At 37.1% G+C, this 25,760-nt stretch overlaps 1 protein-coding gene across 5 annotated transcripts in view; it reads right to left on the reverse strand.

Annotated features, from left to right (window-relative positions):
* KLHL2 (kelch like family member 2) overlaps positions 1-25,760 on the reverse strand; it is a 62,955-nt gene that overhangs the window by 8,180 nt on the left and 29,015 nt on the right. For 4 of the 5 annotated variants that reach the window (XM_075500349.1, XM_075500353.1, XM_075500350.1 and 1 more), the window contains 6 exons: positions 15,611-15,773; positions 4,821-4,930; positions 3,280-3,396; positions 2,105-2,254; positions 1,091-1,208; positions 259-456 (listed from right to left, as the gene is read on the reverse strand). In XM_075500349.1, coding sequence (XP_075356464.1) covers positions 259-456; positions 1,091-1,208; positions 2,105-2,254; positions 3,280-3,396; positions 4,821-4,930; positions 15,611-15,773 — 856 coding nt within the window. The remainder of the gene's footprint in view (positions 1-258; positions 457-1,090; positions 1,209-2,104; positions 2,255-3,279; positions 3,397-4,820; positions 4,931-15,610; positions 15,774-25,760) is intronic. The other variant, XM_075500351.1, reaches the window with a different exon arrangement.

Here is a 25,760-nt window from a genome sequence, read left to right on the forward strand (position 1 = left end):
CTCTGACTACAGAAGGAATACTGAAGGGGAACTTGTCAAAGATTCACTATTCATTAAGCCTAAACTCTTAGATGGGAGCAAACAGTCCACTATTCAGGTAGAAGGATGTGATCACTAAAGCACATTTCACACCACAAGGTGCCAGGCTACCCCTCATGCTTGGTTTCATCACAGCTACCAGGAAAGAGACATTCAAATTTGATACAATTATGTCAAGAGCAGTCAAAGCTAATCAGCAGCATATAAAGGCAAATATACCTGTACTCCCATCAAATCCTCCCACGGCATAAAGAAGGCCATTTAACACAGCTGCTCCCAGTGTGCTTCTCCTGTCTTGCATATTAGCAACACTTGTCCACTGGTCCTTCACCGGATCATAGGAATCTACTGTGCGAACTCTCAAAGAACCATTGAAACCACCAACAGCATAAACCATGCCTCCCATGTACACCATTCCTAGAGCAGGGGAACAGGGAGGAAAGATGAGCGGTTTAGTCTCTTTGTCAATTCATTTTATTCCGTAGCATCCTAAGTATGCAGCTACTTGACACAAATTTACAGAACTCACTACACTATCAGGCTTTTGACAGTGTCCTAGAGCCACACTTCATGCAGATTAAGCACTAGAAGTTCTGACACTTTTTGTTACTAATAGCTCACACTTCTGAATATCAATACTTGCTGATATCTCAGCTGCTTTAAGATCACATTTTCACATTTTTAGTATCGGTTGGTCACTTCTTCACATTCTTCATCTCATTTAATAATAATAGGGTGTTTTAATAGTAAAATTACTCATTATTATAATGCATTAATATTTAAATTCATTTCTCCTCTGTATCTATGGGAGGTAATAAAGCAGTTTATTCTAGAGATTACAAACCAAAGCACAAATTAAGATCAAGTTATCAAACTTGTATTGTTCCAGATTAGCAAGTAATTCAAATTTTAAGGATGATCACTGAAGTCAAGGCTTAGCCCTTCTCAGATAAATATCTTAAGCACTGTTCCAAAGAATATACGATGCTTTATACAGATGCGCAAATTCTGAAGCATTACCAACCACAACAAAAAATTAGGCATCACTTACCTGCTCTACATCTTCTGGAAGGCAATTCAGCCACCTGATGCCAGCGTTCTTCTTTAAAATCATAGCATTCAACACTGCGAATTGCCTTTGGTGCCTGCCCTCCAACTACCATCATCAACTAAAAGGGAGATATTAACTTTTGTTAGCTATTTGCGTATATGAGAGCACCTGAAAGATCAAAAAAGTGTTAAAAAATAAAGCAAGCTTCTGTACAAGAAATAATTAAAGGATGGTTCTCCTGAATAAGAACTGTGAGTCTTGCAAGCAAGGCAAAATTCGTTTTTTTAAAAAAACACATGCAATTTGTAATTATTGTGTCCAGAGGAAATATCTGAGGTAGAAAAGCAGGAAGCAATTAGAAACTAGGTAGAGCTCCCATGAACGAGGCAGATCCTGCTGTGTCTTCACATCCTACTCTGACCTCAGGTATGAGAATTTAATGTCTATGATGTTCACTGGAACTGTGACCATCCATCACAGAACAGCCTTATCTGGTTTCTTTGAGAGAAATGTGCTAAATCTGCTGAATGGAATCTCCTATTCCATTACTGCAGTTGCCATAATAGTGCTATGAGAAAACTTCTTTACTTCATTGGGAAGAAGATAGTATCTACTGTTTGTTTTGTTTTCTCCTAAAATGAACGAAAGGCAATATTTAGCTAAAAATTGAATAAAATGTCTCAACTCAGAAGCTTCAGTCTTTGTTTTGTTTTGATTGGTTTTAAGAAAACAGGCTTACTTCCCCATAATTGGATATTTCTCAAATGCTGAAGCACTTATTAAAAAATATTTATCGGGAGGGGAGGTAGCGGTGGTGGTGTGTGTAGGTGGGAGACAAACATCTGTATCATAAATAGTATGGAGCATAAAGCTAATCACTTGTTATGTTTTTGTGATAAATAATTCTGGTACAAAAATTTTTACTGGAATACCCCAAGTGATGGTCATGCTCTCATGAAATCTTATAGAATGGAGTTTGAAGAAATAAGTACATCCGAAAAATAAGGGTCTTACTTTTGGAAGGCTAGCGGGTGTTCTCAATTTTGTTCGAGTGCTTTTCATCAATGCTCGTTGCTCAGTTGGCAGCAAGTGATACTTCATAGCTTCAATGAGGTAATCTTTACAAGCGCTGCTGTTCTTAACCAATATTTCCTCTTCAACTCTCTGTTTATTAACAGAAGTTTAACAAGGTCTGAGCATGTTAAGGAAGTAAAACGCAAATCACAATCTGAAGTGTAATAAAGCCTGTGTTATATCACACAAATGCAGATAAATTTGGTTTTTTAGATTGTCATTTAACCACAGTTACGACAAATTTATGTGAGGGCAATATGCAGTCACTAAAAAGAAAAAAATCAGGAGATGTTGATTCTCAGTTAGTAAGTGGAAGAAACAGTGTTAGGCAAGGTAAATCACTTTTCTTACAATCAGGCACATTTCTTGACTTTTCAAATACAGAGAGTACAGAACACTTTAAAGGGGGAGTAGTGGAGACATTTAACAAACTAGTAAGCCACCCCACAAAAAACACAACAGCAAAACACCAAAAAAAAAACCCCAAACCAAACCAAAACCACCCCCCAAAAAAACCCACAGGAAGTGGAGGAAATTCGTATCACAAAGCCACAATTTCTAAAATAAACACCTACCAACCTACTACTACACCTACTAACCAATGTTAATAGTGAACTCATATTTTCAATCTTAAATATTTGTCCTGACACCAAACTATTCAAAATGAGCTTATAAAATTTGAAAAAATGTATTATATCTGAACCAGGTAAAGGAATGTTTCCGTTGTCATTAATTCCTAATCAACTTAAACAATAGATACAATTCTGAAGTTGAAAATTCACTTACAAAACCAAATCTTGTGTCAAAGATCATATTACAAATGAAAGCTAACCTGATCTCAGCGAATTAAATGGTTCAAATTACTAGTGCGGTATGACAAATAGTCAGCCAAACAGATAAACTACTTACATATGTCATCCTTTATGTGGCAATCCTCATTTGACTCTGTGCGTGTATGTGCACGTGCATATGTGGTGGTAGCTGTCTGCTTATTTTTACTATCAGTAACACGCTACGTTACACTGTTGTTTAAATTTAAAATTATCCATCTGGCATTAAAAAAAAATAAACAGAAATGTTCACGTGCAGAAGAATTAGTATTCCTTTTTGCTTACCTGAACTAAATATTCCCGGGAAAGCAAAGGCAGCCGAACATGCTCCATCAGGCGTGCCATTAGCTCCTGCCTTACATCTTTGTCATGGTTTACCCACGCTATCACTGCTTCAAATACCTTCCAGGAAACAAACAAATGCAAGTCCTTTGACTTACAAGTTCATAAGTATGCAAATATCAGTGTGCCTCCAAAAATAGGTTTTGATTATACTAAAATTCCTAATGTAACAAAAGACGACAGCAGTTACAGCTCCCATCATTTCCGTATTTATCCACTATGAAATTCTGAAGATGCATTTAGCCAGTCTCTTTTATATCACTCCTCTACTGGTGTTTCAAGGATAGCTGTGCTACATTGACAAAATGCACACAGTAATTTCATTGATACTGAAAATCCAATAAAACTAGCTAAACGAACAACACAGCAGCAGTGATATTACAGTCCTCATGCTTTTCTTCCTTTCTTGGAAAATCAACCTGCCACATCATCATTCAAATGACTTATCATCACTGAGTCCTACTAGGAAAAGCGGTCCCCAAGCCTAGTTTCTCCTCTACTGCACAGCAGCTCATCATACACTCGAGCATTAAAACCTTAATTATACTCCACAGAAGCAGCATCACATGTATCAAAATCAAAGTGATAAAACCGGACCTTCAGGGTATTATGGAAACAGCAACATGACTTTGCTAGTTGCAGTTTAAGCAGATAATTCTTAGATTCAAAGTTTCAAAAAGGTTTTAACACAAAACACTACCTAGCCATACAAATCAGTATTCAAACATGCTTTTGAATACAGTTTAGCCTCATTTGAACAGAGGTGTTAGTAGAACTATATACTCCTGGGAAAAAAGAAAACCAACATATTTTAAATTGATCACAACTGGATTAAAAAATGAATACATCTACAACCTGAAAACCATTACAGGTTCAAAGAGATGCACTGGGCTCACTGAAGATCACAGCGTTTCAAAAATGGCTTTAAAAGAATGAGATCTAGCTAAAGGTGAGCCAACACATATTTAAACTCAAGTTTGGTTATAGCAAGCTACCTAGCCATCTCCTTTGCAACTCGCATTTGTTCAGTTAGGCTAAACAGCCCACATATACATACAGAGTTTTAATATCTTTGTGGGACTGCTGATGTTAAAGTTAGTAGATGGCATATACTTGCTCTTCAAACTACTATTTTTGAGTTATTTATCCCTTGGTAAACCAAACGCCAGTGTATGTGACTCACAGCATGTGTTCTGTTTGTTCTGCTTGAAAATGAGAAGCAATTTCCATTTAATTTAGTTTCCATTTTTTCAAAGAACAAAGGGTTATGTGACTTAATACAGTTTTAGGATTTTTTTAAGAGTTAAGATTAATTTTCAACATCAGACTGACAACACTTTTGGGAAAAATCCTTTAAACATGAGCACAATACATGCCTAATTTCACTGAGGAAACAAAGAACACATCCAAACAAGTGTACAAGAGCAGTGAGAGCAAGCTCGCTCTCCCATCCAAAAGGATAAAAAGAATACAGATGGTCTTACCTTCTCTTCTGAAGCAATTGTGAGTTTGTCACTGGATATAAGACTGCACACCTGCTCTACACCAAGATTGAGGTATTCTTCACTAAGTACGACATCAGAAAAGTGCTGTTCTGTTTGGAGGAAAAGAAGTACCCTAACATACAGTGCGAAGTGTAACCCACAACAAGCATTAAAGCAGCAGAGGAAAACGATTCAATATGCGTGCTATTTCGTCATATCTAGAAGCAATACCTTAACTTAAAACAGTTTATATAGGTTAAAGCTTGGTCTCACAAACAGCTTTTATATTTAAAGATTCTTTAAAATAATTGAAATATTAACACACGTTATGCTAAAAGTAGCTATCATAGCAATGTAACATTTTCAGCATCGCTTCATCTCAGTACTTGTCCTTGACAATACTTAAATCTCATTTTGCTAACCTTGTACACACAAATACAGGAAAAAAGATTCCAGAAAAAGAATATGCCTTCTATGTTGTTGACAAACATGTTTTAAACCTGCAGTTCAACATCAACAACGGCTGATTCATTAGAACTAACCAGCAGTTTTGCAGTCTAATGTAGGTCAAGTCAAACAACAGGTCTGGATCCTGTTGCATCTCTCAGAGGTTCTCCAAGGTCATAAAAATATTACATATCACAATCTCTACAACGTGTAGAAGATGGTAGTTATTCTTCTTTTTTTTTTAATGCCTCAACTTAAAGTAAACAAAACTGACAAAAATCAGTGTTTTAGTTGTAGAACCATTTTCTTTTAACATAGAGCATGTATCTTTATCGAGTTGTCATTCAGTTATTCAGTTGTCCTCTCCCTTCCTTAAAATTGCTTTTTAAGCCATTCAGTTGCTTAAAAAGTAGCTCCATCCAGTTAACTGTTAATTTTTCGCCTCTTCAGCTATTCTTAACAGAAGTTAGAAGGGACAAGTGTTACTGGGTATTTAAGAATTCACTCAGAATAAGTAGAAAAAGGTTATCAAACATACTCAAACTAAAGAACTTTTTAAAGCCTTTTCTATCACTCCACTAGTGCTCCTATAGTTAAGACTCCAATGCTTGACAAACTGTCTTAAGCTGTTTAAAGTTAAAGTTAAAGAATGCTGAACGCTTCCAGATCAAGAAGTCTAAATTTTTCAGGTCAACTTTGACCTGTCAGCAGTACAACAGCTTTTTTGCACTGTATTAAAGATTAGAAAGCATAAAAAGATAAATCTAACACAGTATAATTCTTGTCCTTTATCTAGTTCAGCATCCTGTTCCTTGAAACAGGCAGCACAAATTGCTTCAGACAAAAGTCCAAGAATATATATGAAAAGTATGATAATAAAACCTCATCCCATAAAGGTCTCACTCTAACCATGAAAGATTATGGAGATTGGTAGCCAGAAGGATGATATTTTACCTTAACCGCATTTTACTAAACAATGAGTTTAGTGAGATGCAGTCCAGTCCCCTTGAATCCTGTTAAATTCTTGACTTTAATACCTTCCTATAGTAATAATCCCACAGTCTCATTGAACAAAAAGCCCCACATCTAAATTTAACACCCAGTTTACCATTAATCAGTTTTCAATTAATATTCCCCTGTTCTAATGCTGAATACAATGACAGGGAAAGCCACAACCTATCTACTCAAAATCATTCATTATTCTATGTTCCTTTTTAGCCTTCATCTCTATTTAAAGTAGACAGTCCTCGCCTTTTCAGTCCCGCATCCTACCAGCCTTTTCATTCATGCAAGCATCATCACTACAAGTCCCTCCAATTCTGCAGCATTCTCTTATGATGGACGCGCAGTATTTTCTGCCGTATTTCAGGCAATGGAAGAGAAAGGATGAGGAGAAATACTATTGATTTTTATGACACCACCATTACTTTTCCACTCCTTGTAAATCTTTATATCTGTTTGCTTTTCAGACTACAAATATGCAGTTTCTTGAGCTGAAGTAGAATTTTCTGAGGTACGTTTACTGAAATAAGTATCTGATGAATTTCACTATTTGCATATGGCAAATAGAAATTGAGAAAGGTAATCTGCATAAATTAGTTTTATGATAAACTCCAAATTTCAACTGACAGTGCCACAAAACAGCATGTCTGACTGTATTCAGAAGTTGAGTTAAGAAGCAAGCAGAAAGGAGAAGCAACACTCATCTCAATCTCAAACAAATCTGAGGTTCAGAAGCCTTGGTCATCTTCCCTTGAGAAAGCTGATCCAACAGTGGATCACATCCAACAGGATACATCTCAGACTGGAAATACCCAGTTGATTTTATAGACTCATATACAAAAGCCTTCTATTTTAAAAAGGTGATTTAGATTTATGACATGCTCTAAATAGGAAGAGATCCAGCCTCTAACCAAAAGAGTGAAAGTTGAGAATTTTCAAAGTAATACAATGAATGTGAGGCTGTCTGTCTTCATGCTAGGAAGAGAACCGTAGAAGAAAATCTGACAAAAATAGTCAGCACTTGAACAAAAACTAAGACTGTTTTACTGGATGTCAGCCTCTGTGCTTAAAGCATAAAATAAGGCATGGGGCCAAGTGAAGAAAGAAGAGTGGAAAAAAAGGAGAAATTCAAACAAACTACTCGGTCAATAGCTACAGCCTGAGATTCTCAATCAACAGCTGAATGAGTTACAGAAAAAGGAGAAATAGGAGAGTAGATTGCTATATAAATTTTAGTCATCAAAAAAAGAGGTAAGGTGAAATCACTTGTCTCTTAAGAACCAGATCTCTTGTTGTCAAGGAGACCATCTTAACTGATTAATAGATAAATCTTTTGGCAGAAGCCAATTGAAATTACAGCTAAATGGATTATTCAAAATAATTAGAAACTGAAAAAGAACAAGGAAATGCAAAAACACCAATTAAGTCTGCCAATGGCAATTTATCTAAAGCTGTTCAAGTGTTGAAGACAGACGGCATTATTTCATTATATATAAAAATAATGCTTATGAAATTCAAACTTTTTACTTCCTTTTAACAAGAAGCATATCAGCATCTTTGAAATAATGATTCAGTATGAAGAGTTCCAAAAATCCCACTTAGATCCTCTTTTTCCAATAATTATGGCAGAAAAATAGTATTGGGGGTGTGTGTATGTTTTTGCCTTCTGGGTTAGGATTTGTACTATCCCACATTATTGCTTACATCCTGAAAGCTTCGATAATCTGGAGATATGAACATCAAATATCATAAAACTTATGACATGATTAAATATTTCATGCATCTGTCCCCTGCAAAATCTCAAAATAGCTTGGTTTTTATTTGTTGCATTAGGTAACATACTACTTTCTTCATGAACATCCCCTAGATAAGCAAACAGATAGAACTATCTGGCTGGAAGTTTTCATGAGAGAATAAAATACTTATCTTTTTTCCAAATCAGAATTTTCCACACAGTGTGCGACTTTGACAAATTCATATTGGAATCCTGCCCCGCTTCTTGCCACTTTACCCAGACATTGAAGCCAGCTGGCTCCAGAGTCAGGCAGCCTGGAAACAAGCTGGCTTAGGAGCTGCAGAGGCTTGGCTCCCAAATTCCCACTTCCTAAGCAAGTAGAATCCTACTTCTTTATTATCAAAACTAAAATCTGCCTCTAAAAAAAATCCCTTCCATTTTAGGACATTTCTAAAATATCTGTTCCAATTGCATATGAAAAACAGATTTTCACATTTTCGCAACCAATAAAGACAGTTTCTATCTGAAGAGCTAAAGATCTGTCCTTGTCTGCCCTGTACCAGTAGGATGGGACTTCAAGCCTCAGGGACAAACTAAAAGGACAAAAAGGAAGTTCTTAACAACATGAAAGGGGCTAGTAACAAATCTTTGGAAGTACAATAAGCGATACCAGTGTGGAGAGCACAGGAAGATAAAAGGCGCTGTAAATGTACCACTTTTGGGAATTTTTCATTATGAGTCTGGACATGTGTATTATACATACACACAGCAGCAGTAAGCACTTGACCTACGTCTTCTATCCAAAAGACACATAGTCTTGCTGGCCATAAAGATATTGACACTAATTTTGTATTTTTCAATTACATAGGAAGGAAAGCTACCTCTGAAATCTGCACAGGACATTTTATGCTAGAAACATTTGTGGATTAATTCACAAACGTTATTTCACTCATTTATATACCTACAGTCAGTCACCTTCTCTGGCTTTATTGCCTTTACTAAATGGAATAAACAAATACAGAAGCAAAAGTCTGCTGAAGTTCCCTCAGATTAAAAACCTTTCAGAGAATCATGGTGGCCAAAAATAAAATCCTGTAACCTACCTTCTCCTTTTTGTTTTATGACAGTGGCTGTTGTCAGTGTTTGTCTGTGTATGACATTGTTGAAGACTGCCCAAAATTCTGTTCCATCATTAATAGGCTTCAGTCATTTTCTAACATTTTTCTGAGGTGTTCCAGCAGCTGATGACACTTAACATCCATTTCCATAAATCTTTTTAACATTTTGTACACGTTCAGAAATCTTCTCCCAAAGATCTTCCCAAAGCCACATTAACACATATGAAAAACATGGGCAGAGCTTATCAGTGCTAGAGGGTGCAGCTGGAAATAAGGGAAAAACCCCTCATATTCCCTAGATCTTTTCATGACAGTAATCCAGTGTATTGATGTGTGAAACAAAATATCACAATCAGCTATATAGAGTCTCATAAGTGTCTGTTGTCTGGTTTAGGCCAACTATTTCTATTCCACAAAACAGATGATGATATTTTTTATAAACTAAATGGAGTACCTGCATCTTTCTGATGCGATAATGCTATAAAACAAGCTGGAACTTTCCAGAAATGTAGCTTCTTTCTGAACTGATAACTTCTGAACTGAACTGCTCTTGTTTTAGAGCAATGCAGAGCATGGCAGCTTGGACAGATCTAAGCCTTACTTTCACTTAAAAGAACAATGACAATTTCTCAAGCAAATGAAACAAAAATATTTAGCCGGAATTAGCTTTTAAAATTATTGCTTCAATTCACAATGTCACATTGTGATTTTTTTGGCTTGGAACAAAAGGTCTTTGCTAATGGCCTGGTCAGCAGGTCAACATAAGGCACTGGTCAAGGAGGAACCCCAGCCTTATTACAGAGGGATAGAGGGACAAGCTCTGCCAGTTGGAGAACCAGCAGAAGCTAAACACTGCAGAATCAATTTTTGTAAAGAATCTGATTTACTTGTCAATTTTGTGCTTAAATAACTGCTTTTGAGAACACCATGAAATTCATAGCAGCCAAGGTAACAGAAGCATAGCAACAGACGTTGCTACTCAGAATAGAATCGTAAGAACGATTCTGCTAACTACATCCTTTCAATCTCATGCATACAAATGTACACAAGAATAGTCTACAGCAGACGTGCATGCTTCCCAGTCTAGTCAGGGCTCGAAGTTTTAGACTCAGAGTACCAGAATCAAGAACGCTGTATCCCACAGTTAAGTACAACACAGCAATCCCTGCTTCACAACACACGCTAAGGTTCCCTAACAAAAGTTTCTTCAACATCTCCTCAGCATGATGCCAAAAGCCAAGAAGGTTTTCTGTGTAAACCTGATCCTCAAAAGACACTTCTTCCACAGGTAATCCAATGTTTCCAAACCCTGTACCAGCCTATGCGGTGAGTGGAAGTACATTATTATCATCTCTGGTTATAACTAAAGAGTATGTCAAGGCCTAAGCACTGAGCAAGTGTCTCTCTAGTCCGAGACAGCATACCCCTCTTCATTAAAAGGCTTTACCAATCTATCTTCAGGTTGTACATAACATTACGACAACTATAAAATGCACCATATTCTCAGGAAAAATTGTTGTTTTGTGAACATCTTCTAAGACTACGTAAGATGTATCTCGGTCTAAAACTGAGGATGGACTAGCAGCGCTCACGCCACATACTCTTCGTAGGAATCCTCACACAAGAAGGATGAGAGGCCCTAGCTGTACGTCGTCCCTGACTGTGCAAGGGCAACAAGACCCAGAGCAGGGCTGCCTTCTGGAACTTCACGAGAACAGGTAGCATCTCAGAAAGTTTAATTGCAACAGAAGCTCATTCCAAGTAATCTGTATAAATTGTCCACTATTTTCAGATCTCTCCATAGGCATCATAGATGCATATAAATGACTCTCCTAAATTATAGAAATCTCACACTCTGCTACAGGATAGTCACCCACCATAGGATTATGAAGCTCCAATTTTAATGAAAGTTGAGTTTTTACTCCCACTGGAACAAAGTTGCAGAGTTTCACTTTTCTAATAACTTCTGATCAACGTCGGCATCCATTTGTTTTTATGCTATCATTGTCTATTAGCAGAATTATCTCCCTGCCTCTTTTTCCTAAATATAAAATATCAAGTGTAACAAAATAAAGACTGGGAGAAGTTAAACATCCAAATGCTTTTCATTTTCTCTAGCAGGGAAATATTTTCACTGCTTTTTCAATCTAATAATCCTCTTCTGTACTCATTCTAGTTTCTGGAGCCTTAATCCTGAAATGTCTGCTGCTGGGAGTTCAGCTGTCTGTAATACAAGGCCTAATTCTGAAATGGCACAGCCACGTATCTTTGGCTCAGACTTTCGAGAAAGTTTTTTCAGTTATAAGAAAGAGCCTTGACAAAGTACAAAGAGCCATTTGAGATAAGAACAGGGGGAAAAAGAAGCTATGATGGCTGAGATACAGGCAGTAAGAAGCTTGAAAATTCAAGAGGAAAAACACTGACCTGAAAAGGTATAAAACTGTACAGAAGAAAACCAGGGTGTCAGCAGACAGAAATCCAGCAAGACTGATGATCAGCCCGTTCCAAGAAGAAATGAAGGCCAACCCTTCCTCCCTGGGCGCTTTGACCAGGAGTACTGAGCATGCCAGTGCTCAGCCTAGTAGCTTGCAAGTCCCAGCTAGGACCAACAAATAGCTTCCTTTTCCTTTTCACTTGTCTGCACCCTGCTTGCAGAGTCTCTCTGAGCACAGCAAAGGATGCCTGAACAAAATGACCCATAGAAGGAGGGTTACAAGTTGAACACAGTTCCTGTGCTCTCAAATACATTTAACCAATATTGCACTCAAGGTCTTGCCAGGGTCTTAGATTTTGTTTTTCTAGAAAGTAATCTATATAAATATTAGCTTCAACTACTAAATTGAACAAAGGTTGTTTAGAAGTAACTGAAGTAGTTTAGAAGTTACTAAGGCATGGTCAGAATAGAAGTTGGAAAAAATAATTTAAAATTCAAAATTAAGCAACTGCTATATCAAAATGTGTTCCCTAAAACATTAAATATCTGGACATTAACTCCAGTTAATAAATGTATGCCTTGCTTCCTATTGCATAAAAGGTCAAAAATACAATAGCTTTTTGGATTTGATTATATGTCTCAAAGACAAAAAGATTAAATTAACACTTTTTGCATAATAGTCTAAATACAGTTATCGCAAAGTCATTCAGTCACATACACATTAGAACTTCTCGAGTAAGGTATGCATTACAACAGCTAGTACTTTCAAAAACAACCTGAATAGCTTTTGAATTTTTTTAAATTGATATATAAATAATTTGAATACAATTTCGCTAGACTAAAAACTTCTAAGTACAACTGATTTGTATACTTCAGTTTCACACAAGTCAGTAACCAAGGATTCTGTTGACAGACACCTAACCATATGAGTTTGCTGCATTTCTGTTTTTTCCTGAAACATCCATTCTTGCTAGAGATACTATAATCTCCTGGAAGGCGGGGGGGGGATCTATACCAGAAAACAGATTTTCTAGGATTTAAGGCAACTTTAATAATTCATCAAAATCCTTCTTTTTATGAGGTCTAAAATTACATTCATCAAAATCCTTCTTTTCATGAGGTCTAAAATTACTCAAGGCAGTAAAAAGCCTATTATTTGGGTCTAGACACATGAATTGAAGCACTTAGTGCTCTGTTTCAGGAAAACCTTCAGTTTTAACTCTGTACTAATTGTTAATGATGCTAATTCGTCACTGTACATTTTAGAAAGGTTATGAAAAGCAATACAATCATATGAATTTTTTCTGCAGCCTTATCAGGATATTTCATTTTTAATTCTCTTTTCTGTATTGCTCTCGTACTAAGCCTGTTGAGAGTGCCAGGGATTAAGGAAGGCAGCGCGGAGAGCGCAATGCAATGAAGTAGCTCACACCCTGACTATGCAGAGCATATTTATCTCAAGAGTAAGAACAGAGTGTGCATTGCTTTAAAATTCACCACACAGATACAGCAAAAACACAGTAGGAGTTGAGCTGGCAGCTCGTGGTACGGGCCAGCAGGACTCCAAGAATACGGTGACAAAAAGGGAAGCATAGACAAGGAAAGTGCTTTCTGGAGGAATTTGACAGAAATGGAAGGTGGTTTGATTACGGAGGAAAGAGAAGGTTAGTTCCAAGCACAAAAGTGGTAGAGAGATATGAAATAAAAGATTCAAGTGTGGGTAATTCTGCTGAACTGGAAAAGCCAAGGATGAGAGGTTGGAATTTGATCCAGGGGGAAAAGGAATATTGCAAAAGTACTAAAATGACCTTAGCAAACAGAGAGGAAGTTATGGCAGAGAGATTTACATTGCGGCAAAAGGGAAACATGATGTAGAGCAGATTTGGTAGGGAGGGAAGAAAAACACAGAGGAACGCGCAATTGAGTAGTTGAGAGCAAATGACGGAGGAGAGTTAAAGTTGTCAAGTTTACAAACCTGAATGACTGGGAGAACACTGAAGTCACCAGTGACAGAGGAAGACAGGGAGAAGGGAAAGATGATTAGATGGAAAGCAATTCAGTTTTGCTGAACCTGAAGTAGAAATGAAACATCCAAGAGACACTGAAAAGACAGGAAAAGATCTGTGACTGGGCAGATAGTGCAAGCTGCATATAAGGAGGCATACCTGAGAGTCACTCTCAACCTCCGACAACCTGTGACTTCTGAATCTCCAAACAAATTTGTCCTACTCTCCGAATATTCACTGCCAAAGTTCTAATCAAAATATACTACTTTGCTGGCTATTAAGTTAAACCCTATAAAAGAGGGTTTGGGTTTTTTTCACTACAAAAAGCTTCCATTAAAAAGTAATTCCTCAGTGTAACGTCTTCAGTCTCAACTCAAAATTCAAGACCCCAAGGCACTCTACACACAAAAGAACAGTAAGATCATTGCTACTTGAACAAATTAAAAGCCTTAGGTTTGGTTACAGTATTATACTACAAACTGACAAGCTTACACAATGTTTTGTTTACTTTTTAGTAATCTACATTATGCAACCTTTCTTGGCATCAAGAGCAGTCAAACAAGGTTTTAATCCATTATGTTAAAAGTTACCAATTTAGTAATACTTTCTCTGAAACTACGTGTATATCGGTTTCCAACAGCAGAAAATGTTGGAATATAAAGAAAAAAAAAAAGGATTTTAGCCTTCACGGAATCATAGAAATGTAAGCTAGAAAGAACTTAAAATCATCTAGTTTTGCACACAGATGTGATTTAGATCAACCTAAATGAGAAGTTAGTCTAACCATTTTTTTTACAGCTGCCTAACAGTGGAGAGTCCATAACTTCCAGAGACAGCTTGCCTGACCTGTCTTACTTTTACATTTTTCCTTAATATATGAAATGACTTTAGAAATACCTCACAAGTTAAGCTTACTCATTCTCAGTCATTTTTACGCACAGGAAGATTTGCATTCCTTCTCATCCTCCTAGCCTTTTAGTTTCTTGACTGAAACTCTTCTCTCACAGTCTTTGTCATAGGTCAGTCTGGTTTTTTAATATGTTCATGTTAGACTTCCTTGGATTCACTTCAGCCTGTCTGCATCTGTCTTAAAGTTCAGTTCAGCATTTTTCCATCATCAAGAAAAAGGGAATAATTATTCTCCCTTGCCCCCCCCTACAACACTACTGTTACTTCACTACAGAATCACAATTGCTTTTTCATTCACAAAAGCAAGCAAAATGAGAACCTAATTTTCAAAAATGTCAAGCCTTGACATAAGCCAGTCCTTGTACAGACATAACACAGTCTTTAAGATGACCATGACAATGTATTTTTAGTATTAAAATTAAGAATTCCATGAACATTTTTTTCCAGAAAAAAAAGAGAAACAATCCAATTGCAAGTGATCTTTACAAGGAAAGTAGAATTTTGTTGGTTGAGCTATATGGTTAGTTATATAACGGTTAGTTACCTCTATCTACTTTGTGTCAAGATAGAAGAATAAGACTACAGGTACCCTTTATAGTAGGAAATTTCAAGTCTTGGGCTAGATGAGTAGGATTTTCAGAAGACAGGTTGATAACACAATACTCATGCTACCTTTCTTGCTTCTTAGCTAGTGCAGTACAGGGGCTACAGATAGCCCCCTCCCATGCCCTCATCTTCTTTCTTCCCCCATGTACTTCCTACAGACTTTGGCTCATGGCAGTTACCAGAATTTTAATTCTTCTTTCCTGATTTCCTCTCCCAAGTGACGGTGCAAAATTTTAAACAGCAAACTAGCTTCTTTCTGGATTACAAATTGCTTGGACCCTGTATGGCCCTGATGGACCGTGAAGATGCTGCCCCTTTGTGCTTATTATAACTATGTTCCAGCCAGGAGAACTGGAACATTTTATTTCTCTTAAAGACATTCATATCAAATGCACTCTTCGTCAGAAGATACATGTCTGCAATATCCTGGATAAAATTCGGTTTCCTCTGGGTAGGGTTGGGTGGGAATGGAACCTGTGTGTGGGTACCCATACACAGATATCAAGCTATATTCTGTAGTAATGATAACTTGCCTGCATATGTGTTGGCCTTGCTCAAGAGATCTGTGCATGCATGCATGTCAGCAAAAGCACGAATTCCCAAGCAGTTGATAGGATGAAGCTGGGATTCCAAAAATTCACAGCAAGTCCTTTTCACATCCTGCAGTTGCAAGAGACCAGCTGCTGGGAGCAGTACCTGTAAGACGCAACAGGTGGTTAATATCCCAATTCAATTCTGAGCTTATACAAGAGTACTTTCAATATTAATAAAGAAAACAAAATAATAAATTAAAAAATTAAAAGACTAAAACAGAGGAAAATTTCAGTGCCGCATGACTGAAGAACTTAAACCCCAACATTCACATGATTTTAACCTCCCTGCAAATACCATTCCAGATTTAAAATAACAAGCAACATCTCCACCACCATCTTCACTGGGAAATCATTCCATAGATTATAATTCTCACACTTCATGTAAACCTCTTCCCAATATTCATTCACAAGTTGCCTTCTTACTCTTCCCAACAGTCCGTAATTACGTATCATTTCCAAACCTTCAGCAAATCAAAACTTTAAATCAAAGTTTTCTAGACCATGATAGAATATGTAAATCTTGTTTGCATGCAAGCACTGGACATTGTGCCATTTTTTAGAATCAATAATAAGCATCTTTATGCAACTGATTCCAGTAAGGAATCAACTCAGCTTCCAAAGAAGTCTGTGACCTTCTTGGAAGGATGACAATTTTGGCATGTAAAAGCCTGCACATATAAAATATTCTATAATTCATTAAAAGTCCGTATCAGTAAGGAATTAGCGTAAATGACATATTTGTCCTTCAACTTTCACAAAGCAAGCAAAAAGTCAAGAACAATTTAAAAAAACTGTATAGCATACATTATTTGACCAGTAAAACTTGAGATTTACATGAACTATAATTGTGCCTTTGAGTGAAATTCCATACTGCTATCTGTAATTTCTTCTTCAGATTTTTTCCATTTTCTGTGCCTTTGACAGTTGTTTTAATGAGACTTCTATTTTAGAACATTCAAGTGTGAAATTAATGTTAGCTTGCATCTTCAGTGGATGACAACAAGCAGGATTTTAACACGGAAGTCTTGCAACTGTTCCCTTACATACAGAGAAAACATACACTATAGGACTGCATCAATAATAAGCAAGCAAAAAATACACCAAAGACAATGGCTGCACTACTCCCGTTAATGTTTGCTTTTCATTTAAACAATTACTTGGGTAGAATTAAAGAGAGTCAAACAAGAAGAAAATGAGAAGAAAAGAGCAGATTAAAACTAGTTAGAAACCTGGGTAACACTTTACTACACGAAAGCTGCAGAATATACTTCTACATTATTGCTCTTTGGAAGAAGTTTTAATCTTGGTAACTGTCTGTAGAATCAAATATTTGCCATCATCTCTGTAAGCATCTATCTGCTTGGCTTCTAAAGAGCTACTGTTACTGTTTACTCTTTAGACTTTTTTCTTGAAATAAAGCTAACAATTATGACCCGAACTACAACAAAAAGGACTTCAGGTGATACAACCTTGTAAAGCTAAGGTCTGCTTTAAACTTCATTTTTTGATCCCGCTTCTACTATTTATGGCTGTTCCTCTCCCTTCAGCCTGCCATATATGAAGCCTGCTTGAAAACCATCTTTCTGTTCCTCAAGATATTAATCCCTAATTTGAAGCAATAATCCACTATAGCCTCTGTTTTACACATTTACACATTTACACAATGTACACAGCAAAAAAGAAGGATCATGTATTTAACAAGAGTTTGCTTTGAATATCAACTGTTAATGAAAGAGAAAAAACACGAAGGAAAAACACGAATGTGATTGCACTGAGATACACAGACTGCTGCTAAGCAAAATAACTAAAAACTAGTTGAAATCATAGATAATCTTTGAAAATATCAAATAAGTCTAACAGAATAAATGGAGAAGATCTGTATATAATAGGCACAAGTGTCAGATAAAGTCACACAATTCAAAACAAGTTTAGTAAGCTTAAAGGTTACTAATGACAAGGTTAAAACAGTACAGTGAACTCATTTTATTTTAGCATATGTTTATGAAAATGTGAAGATAATATTAGGAATACAATTTCTATTACTAGAACTACAGTATGATTAGTTATAACAGCAAGGGGATAATTCCTTTGATAGTGAATTCTAGGATAAGATATGAAATTACATGCCAAAAATCAGGGCTAGAAATCTACTACAAGTATTTATTTACACAACTTGTCCCAATGAAGCAAACATTTCACACCTGCTTACAAGTTCAGTAACTAATTCAAACACAGTCCTAGATAATTTTAGCCATGTTATCAGTATAGTTGAGCAAATAACTCTGAGAACAATCCTTGACTGCTTAAATGGATTCAGTACAAAAATATGTAAAATCATTATCAAATTAGTAAATGAAACGGAAAGGTGAAATTTGAGAATGGCATGCAGAAAAGAATTTAAGATTTGTATGCACAGTCACATTGAGATGCTTTCTCACTCATATGAACAGTAAAGCAATGTTACAAGAACTAGAAGATCATTCTTCATTATGGGAAATTTACATCAGCTCTTAAATCATTGTAATTGAGTTTGTAAAGTTACAGATTTCAATACATTTTACTTACCAGACAATAAGACATTTAAATCTAAATATATTTATGTGTATTCTGCTACTAAAAAGGAAAAGAGAGGCAAAGTGCATCAAATTTATCCCATTGAAATTATACATTGGGCTTTGGTTACTAGGCAACAAGAGCTGTGATAACATCTAGCTATTTCCATTTGTACCTATAGAACTGTTAACCTGGAAGCTGTAACAACCTGCATTTAAAAATACAGTTTTACCACAGGCAGATTCATTCTGCTGAAGCCGGGGACGACGACGACCCAAACTCCTCTCAAACCCATTAAAAAAACCTATATGAAAACTGCAGTACAGATTAAGTTTAACTGCTGCTGACTCCAAACTGTAGGCTATAGCTCAGATTTATTTCCAAAAATAGCCAGTAGAGGGTATCCTAACTTTCCTTTAAAGATCAAAAATACTTTCATACGCATACCGCTTTATACTGCAAGAAATGCAGAGGGGGAAAAAAAACCCAAAACATCTCCAAATGCTTATTTCTATGAAAACGTATCCTCATCACAGCGGTGGTTGTTTTTATAATCAAAGAAAGTGAACAGATTATTCTTACAGATGGCAAGTAAGAAATTACGTATTCTCTTTTCTGTGTCAAAGTCATGGTGATGAATCTTGGAATGACTGCTACATTTCGTAGAGCAGATCATTTAACCCTTACAAGTCTTTGAAGACTATTCCCTGGCTATCTCCTCCTGTTCTCCTTCCTGAAGTGGCACTCCTATTCCCAAAGCTGTGTGCACCCACCATGCCAAATACACCTTTCCAACTCCACTGAGACAAAACGGACTGTGACCAGGTACAAGTATTTGTTTTAAAATCCACCTGCAGGGTCACCTGCATAGTCAAGAGGGATCCACTTAAGGCAGTAAACCTGGTTGCTGTTTTCACTGGAGTAGATTCAAGCCCTTCAAAATAACTCAGCTAGATCATCAACCCATATTTGAGGCTGCTGGCCAATCTTGTGGTCCTTCAGATACGTGCCCAGAGTATGTTGAGGGCTGAGGGTACTGATGTTGCCTGCAGCTTTTCTCCCTCTTTTTTCCCAGCCAGCATCATGACTCTGTTCACCCTTGTGCAGCTGGACATATTGACCTCATGTGACCAAAACATGCATAGTGAGCTCTGAGGCGAGGAGCAGCCGGTAGAGGCAGGCACCTCTCCAGTTATGTGTGACCCATCAGTTCACAAGGTTTACAACAGTCTCAGGGAGATACATTCTGTGTGACCGCCCAACAAGCCCCTGCAATGGAAGAAGGCTCAAAGGAGATGAACTCAGGGAAGAAACGTAAGGAATGAGCACCAAGTAGTGTAAAGAAAGCTGAACACAACACAAGGGGGACTGGAGGATAACCTTTGTTTTAGATCTGTGGCTGTACCAGTGAGTCATCAGGTTGTGTAAACAGCCTTCTCTGAGATAATTAGTAGTGTAATGTCTTCCCAGCTAGCCAGACCAGTGGGGGGAGAGGTGTATATGTGGCTCAGCCCAACACAAAGTATAAAAACTGAACAACCAACAGAAGGAACTCTGAAGAGAGCAACAGGCTCGAGCTGGCTTTATCCCACATATTCCTTCCTAGTCAACTGGGGATGCCCAACATCCTGACAGTGGGCATATAGAGACCAGTAATGGGAATCACTTTTGGATGTTGATCCAAATGTATATTGCAATTGCTGTATTTCACTTGCGTTGTGATTTCAGTATATTGCTGTATCTCTCTGCTAAATCAAAACATAGCATACATGTAGCACCAAGTATCTTCAAAGAAGTGAATTTTACATCAAACATTAAACCCTCCTCGTGGACTATCTAGAAGCAGCTGGTCAGAGAAGCTGCCCTGGAGTGCCTCCACACCAGACAAGGGAGTTCATCCTACCTGAAGGCTGCTAGATGACTTAACGGGCATCCCTTCACAGTATATTCGCTTCACAAAGTTCAGTGCTACACTCCCCTTCACACAGCCCCTTGTTCCCACAAGTTGGTACCACTTTATGCAACACACAAGCTTTTAGTACCTGTCCTGCTAGTTGAGAATGGAGGAACAAGTCCAGTGGAAGGGGCCACCAACATGATCAGAGGGTTGGAGCTTATTATATTACAAGGAGAAGCTAAGAAAACCGAATTTGTTCAGCTGTAAAAGAGAAGACAAAGGGGAGATCTTATTACCGTCCACAATCTAATGGGAGGGTAGAGAAGACTGAGCCAGACTGTTCTTGAAGATGCATAGCAGTGGGACAAGAGGCAAGTGGGAACACAGGAAAATCTGACTGGAAAAAAGAGTTAGGTTGTTTTTTGTTATTTTGTGGTTTGTTTTTTTTTTTTAAACCATGAGAGTGGTTAAGCCCTGGAACAGGTTGCCCCAAGAAGCTGCAGAATCTCCACACTTGGAGATATTAAAAATTCAGTGGACAGGCCCCTCAACCTGCTTTAACTGGACCTGCTTTTAAAAGTTCAATTCAGAGTAAAATTTAAATTGATTAAAGCCTTCTGCCTGCTGATTTAAATCAATTTGATTCAGTAATTTTATATCAATCTATGCTATCATCTTTGCAATCCTCTTTGTACTGATAGATTCTCCTAGCCAGAACATATTGTGCTACCTGCAGTATGAAGATGCTTATGGCAATATTTGCATCTCCACTATTTTTAAATTTCCTGGAATTTCTTTAAGATTTCTGTCATGAATTCTTGCCCAAATTCAAATTGATACCCACCAACAATGCATTAAGATCAGTATAATGCCAATATGAAAATAATGAAAGAACCTATTGCAGGTTTTGGGAACAAGATCCCACAGCATAAACAAAACCAAAATTTCTCAGAACATTGAACTACTTCGCAAGCAAATAAGCCAATAAAAATCAAAGCAGCATATGCCAAGAATATTGAAAAATATGCTGTCTAAAATAGAAAAATTTCATTCTTTATCACATGGAGGGGAAAAAAAGAAATCTGTAACATTAGGAAAGAGACTAACCTAGGAAAGCAGATGTGGAGAATCCAAACACAATACAATGCAACACAGAAGCACACAGGAGAGCAAGTTACATCCTTGCTAATTGTAGATATTCCATATTTTCAGTTACAACATTAAAATGAAATCAATTTCAGAGAGCAGCAGTTATGTTAATACCTGTCATAAAACAAACCTTGAGGAAATACAGTAAAGTTTAACCTCTGTTTCTAAGGTTTAAATAATGATTTCAGCAAACTAAACTCCTTCACTTGCTGTTTATACTATCATGGCATAAGGAAGAAGGAAATTAAAATAATGGTCAAAGATCATCCAGATTATCTTTTTTTTTATTCTCATCTACATGCATCTGTGCTGTAATTAAAACTGCGGTTTGTAACTGAAGCATAGACTAAGTTCTAGTGAAATCATTCAGCACTGCATTGAAATTATGCTATTTAGGAGCATGCATACAAAAACACTAAAATAGATACAAATATTTTAACACTTGCATCTGTGGAATAAAATGTACAAGTTCCAGTTTTGGAAAATTCAATCCTGCTAGCAATCCTGCTGCAAACATGTGCAAGTGCACTGTTCCACTGTTAAAATACACACAAATAAGATGCTGCACTGGATTTAAAGATGTGCATGAGCTGCAAGTTTAGAACATGATACCATGTATCTTATAAAATACACCTTTTGGGTATCTTAACATCCTTGACTTTATAGGCTATGTGAAGACTTGGATGTATAAATTTATCCTTTAGCTAAATGAGCCCCATCTAATTAAAAATTAGGTGTGGGTGGCAGTTTTATAGTATCAGAGGAAGGAATCAGACTGCTGATCAAGATACAGTCCTATTCCTTCACATTCCCTTAGTACTAGACACAAATTGGTTGAGCACCGTTTCAGCTGAAAACAAGCAAACAATCATAATAATGTAATACTTAGCATGACTGACACCATCTACAAAATACTAAACAGCTCCCACCTTGGAAAGCAGCGTGGCAGGTTAAAATGGAGCGTAAGGAAAAAGTAACTCTTCCACATACCCGCTTTTTAGCCAGCATCATAATCTGTACTTAAAAGTCCACTTCAGTTACAGTGACATGCAATTTACAGGAAGCAATTGATTTGCTCAAAAAATGGCTTTAGAAGAGATACCACTTTAGAAGATTAATCTGCATCAACTACTAATTACTAGTTAAAACATTTGGGGTGGAGGTGGTTGTTTTGTTGTTTTCTCGGGTTTTTTTGAAGGGGATGGGTGTGGAAGTTTTGGGATGGATTTGGGATGCAGTTAGGGGTTGCTGAAGTGCAGAAACAAGATTCATGAAGCAAACGAAGCAACAGAAGGGTCACTTTAATCAAGTAATGCACTATAATTAATGATGTCTATCTAGTCTACAAGGGAGAACCATGCAGTCGTTTCGCTTGAGGGTTCTGCATCTTCTCTACCAGAACAGTGCCCTAACCACCATGTAACAGCGCATTTTGGCTTAAGCCTCCACACAAGAGAGACAGATTGATTTTCTATTCTGATGGTTATTTTTGTTAACAGTCATGAGCTTAGCCTTTCATATCCTCTTCTTCTGTTAAAAGATACTGGAAATAGAACTGAAACATTGTCTCACTTGGAGTGAAACATTCTTGAACCTAAAATAATTTTAGCTAGAATTTTAGATTTTTCTTTCAGTGAAAAAAATCGTAGACATTCTGATTTGATAGAAACAGAGTTTCTGATCTGAAGTTTTGTCACTGAATTTAAGTATATGTACAGTAAGTCATGTAAAATTAAAGCTCAGAATCCTTCACCATACTGTAAATCAGCGCTTATGAGATTATACAGCTGCATAAAAATACCTTCATATTTTCTTAGGGACAGGATAATTTAAATAAGACTAACTAGAGTCTGAACAAAGCCACTTGCTGCTGATACTTTGTCATTCAGAAACTGGACAATTTATTCTTTAACTATGGGAGCTGAAGTGCTAGCCAGTTGACTAATAGGCAAAGCTCCCCTGCAGAAGGATTAAAAGAATCTGAAAAAAATTAAGTAGGCAGGATAACATAACTCACACTACGTGTCTTCAGTCCTTCTGTAAAGGCTGACCCACATAAAGAATCGCTGTGTCAGCTGATGCTTTTAGCTAGCGTGCTTCAGCTATAGGATTTACCCGTAACATCTCGCATCTTCAGTACCAGACCACCCGCAGTCTCAGACCCCACTGACAGATACGCTGAGTTTGGTGATACCAAAGATTACTATGATATAAATATTTTTTAAATATTGCCTAAAACTAAAGGTGTAAAATGCTGACAAAAGAATCAAAATGTTCACATGCTATGTTTCCTAAAGAATAAAAGATGACTTTGGGTGGACTGAGGGGCAGAGCAGCGAGGAAGGAATTGTTTGTTGGTTTGTTGGGTTTTTTCCTACATTACAGACTGACTGACTTGTCACAAACAAGGCTCGTTCTCCTGGTATAACTGCGTATTTGCTGGCAATCTTAAAAAGGAGGATTGAAACACCATTTGCAAAACCCTAAAGCCTGTGCTGGAAACAAATAGCAGCATAACTGGCATAGTAGATTGTGAACCTCTGCTTTCTCTATTACCCCATTCCCTGGTACAGAAGATGCATCCATACTACTGGGTTTTATATTAAAATAAAAATTATTATTAATTTTAAATTATTATTAAATTATTATACAAAACCAAGAACTAAGGACAACAGAAATAGCATGAAGTAGAAATGCTTTGTGTGCATGGTGCTTATCTTCAATACAAAAATTGTGTCAAGATTAACATCTAACGTGCAATAAATGGCCCTTCAGTGGTCTCAAAAGACATTTGATTACTCTGAGCTTTTAGCATTACAGTTATGTTTTCATATTTTATTGAGATAATCTTCTACTTATCATTCAGTTTTGTAAAGCAGACCATATTTATATTCTCTTAGACATGTCACAGGGGAATACCTCCTCAAAAAAAAAAAGGCATTAGGCTTAGTGACAAATTTTATAATCACTTTAATCTAGATGTTGTGCTTATAAAATTCAGGTATGTAGGGACAGAATTCCCAAAGCAAACGACATCTCTAGCCTCCCATTTGAATTTTTTTTCAGATCAAAGTTTAATGCATATGTTTCATGATTTAAAGCATGACCAATATCCAGAAAACAGAAACATTTTCAAGAAAGCCTTTATCCAGCTTCCAGAAATTTCATCTTATGTGTAGCAACATACTGCTGAACCTACTTGCAAGTGAGAGAGGTCAAACACACAGTCTCTTCTTTAAGTGGCTTAATTTACTCATAATAAGCACCTTGAATTTCACAGGGAGGTGGACAGACACACATGCTTTCATCTGCATAGAATACTTTAAAAATGAGCAAATGACCTCTGTGCTTTAAGTTGGCAAGGGCTGTCTTTCAGGTTTTGCCACAGGTAGCTTTATGGTCATACACAGAAATAGATACATGGATGCCTACGGTAAAGGTCACAGCTGAGACGAAAGTAGCTGCTTTCATCCAACTTGACAGAGAAGAATCTCTAACACAGCCTAGCAGCGTGATGATTTTAAAGATCACAGACTCGGAAAAGTTGCACAAGCTGTTCAGTCTGAGAAGGCAGTTTACATACAAAAGTTCTTATTCATTAATGTCTAGTTAAAGGGCAACCACATCCTAGTGAGGCAGGATGAAGGCACCAGGTTATAGAATCAGAAAACTTGTGATCTCAGTCCTGATTACTGCTGATCTATCCACGGGTCATCATATCTCTGTTTCCCTTTTTTCTTTTTTTATTTTTTTTTTTAAATAGTCTATTCAAGTCTGTAAACTCTTTTGGGCTACACCATACTTATAGCTTGTTGCTGTAATACCTCTCACAACAGAACCCCAATCCTAGCTGGCCCATAAAACAAACAGTTAAAAATATTTTCCAGGCTAGCCTAGAACTTTACAGTTTTTTAGCTAAATGTATGTTCAAATAATGGGTAAAATCCCTGTCTTCCAAAAAGAAAAAGCAATGCACCCCTCCCTAGTCAACTGCATAATAAGAGAGTAATCTCTCTTCCATTTGCATGTTCTTCCCACCCTGTTTTTAGAAGGCCAACACCCTTCTGGTGTAGAAGTTGAGCACTTCCCATCAGTTCCCAGACCAACTTTAAACAATGTTAATAATGAAAATACAGGGATAACTATATATTAGACCAAAGCAATAGCCCATTCATCCAGGTAATCTAGAAACACCCATCTTCATCTACTATCAGAGAAAGGTGCATGAAACATCATGGTCTGGAGTAAGTCAGCCACAGAGAACATTTCCTTGAAATGTAAGGAATAGCTTGCTCTTGAAGCACAAGGATACATCGTGGCTTTTAGAATGGCATTTCTAGTTAGTTAAAACCAAACTTCACTCGAGAAAAATTGGCAGTGTCCAGTGCTTCACAGGTAAATAAATGTAAGGGCTGCAATGGGACAAGAGCCTGGTGTTCCAGGTTTGAAAGAGGACAGTAAAAGATTGCGGCAGTGGCTGGTTCTGGTTGG

The sequence above is a fragment of the Mycteria americana genome, chromosome 4 (assembly GCF_035582795.1).
Source record: "Mycteria americana isolate JAX WOST 10 ecotype Jacksonville Zoo and Gardens chromosome 4, USCA_MyAme_1.0, whole genome shotgun sequence".
In the NCBI taxonomy this organism is placed as follows: domain Eukaryota; kingdom Metazoa; phylum Chordata; class Aves; order Ciconiiformes; family Ciconiidae; genus Mycteria; species Mycteria americana.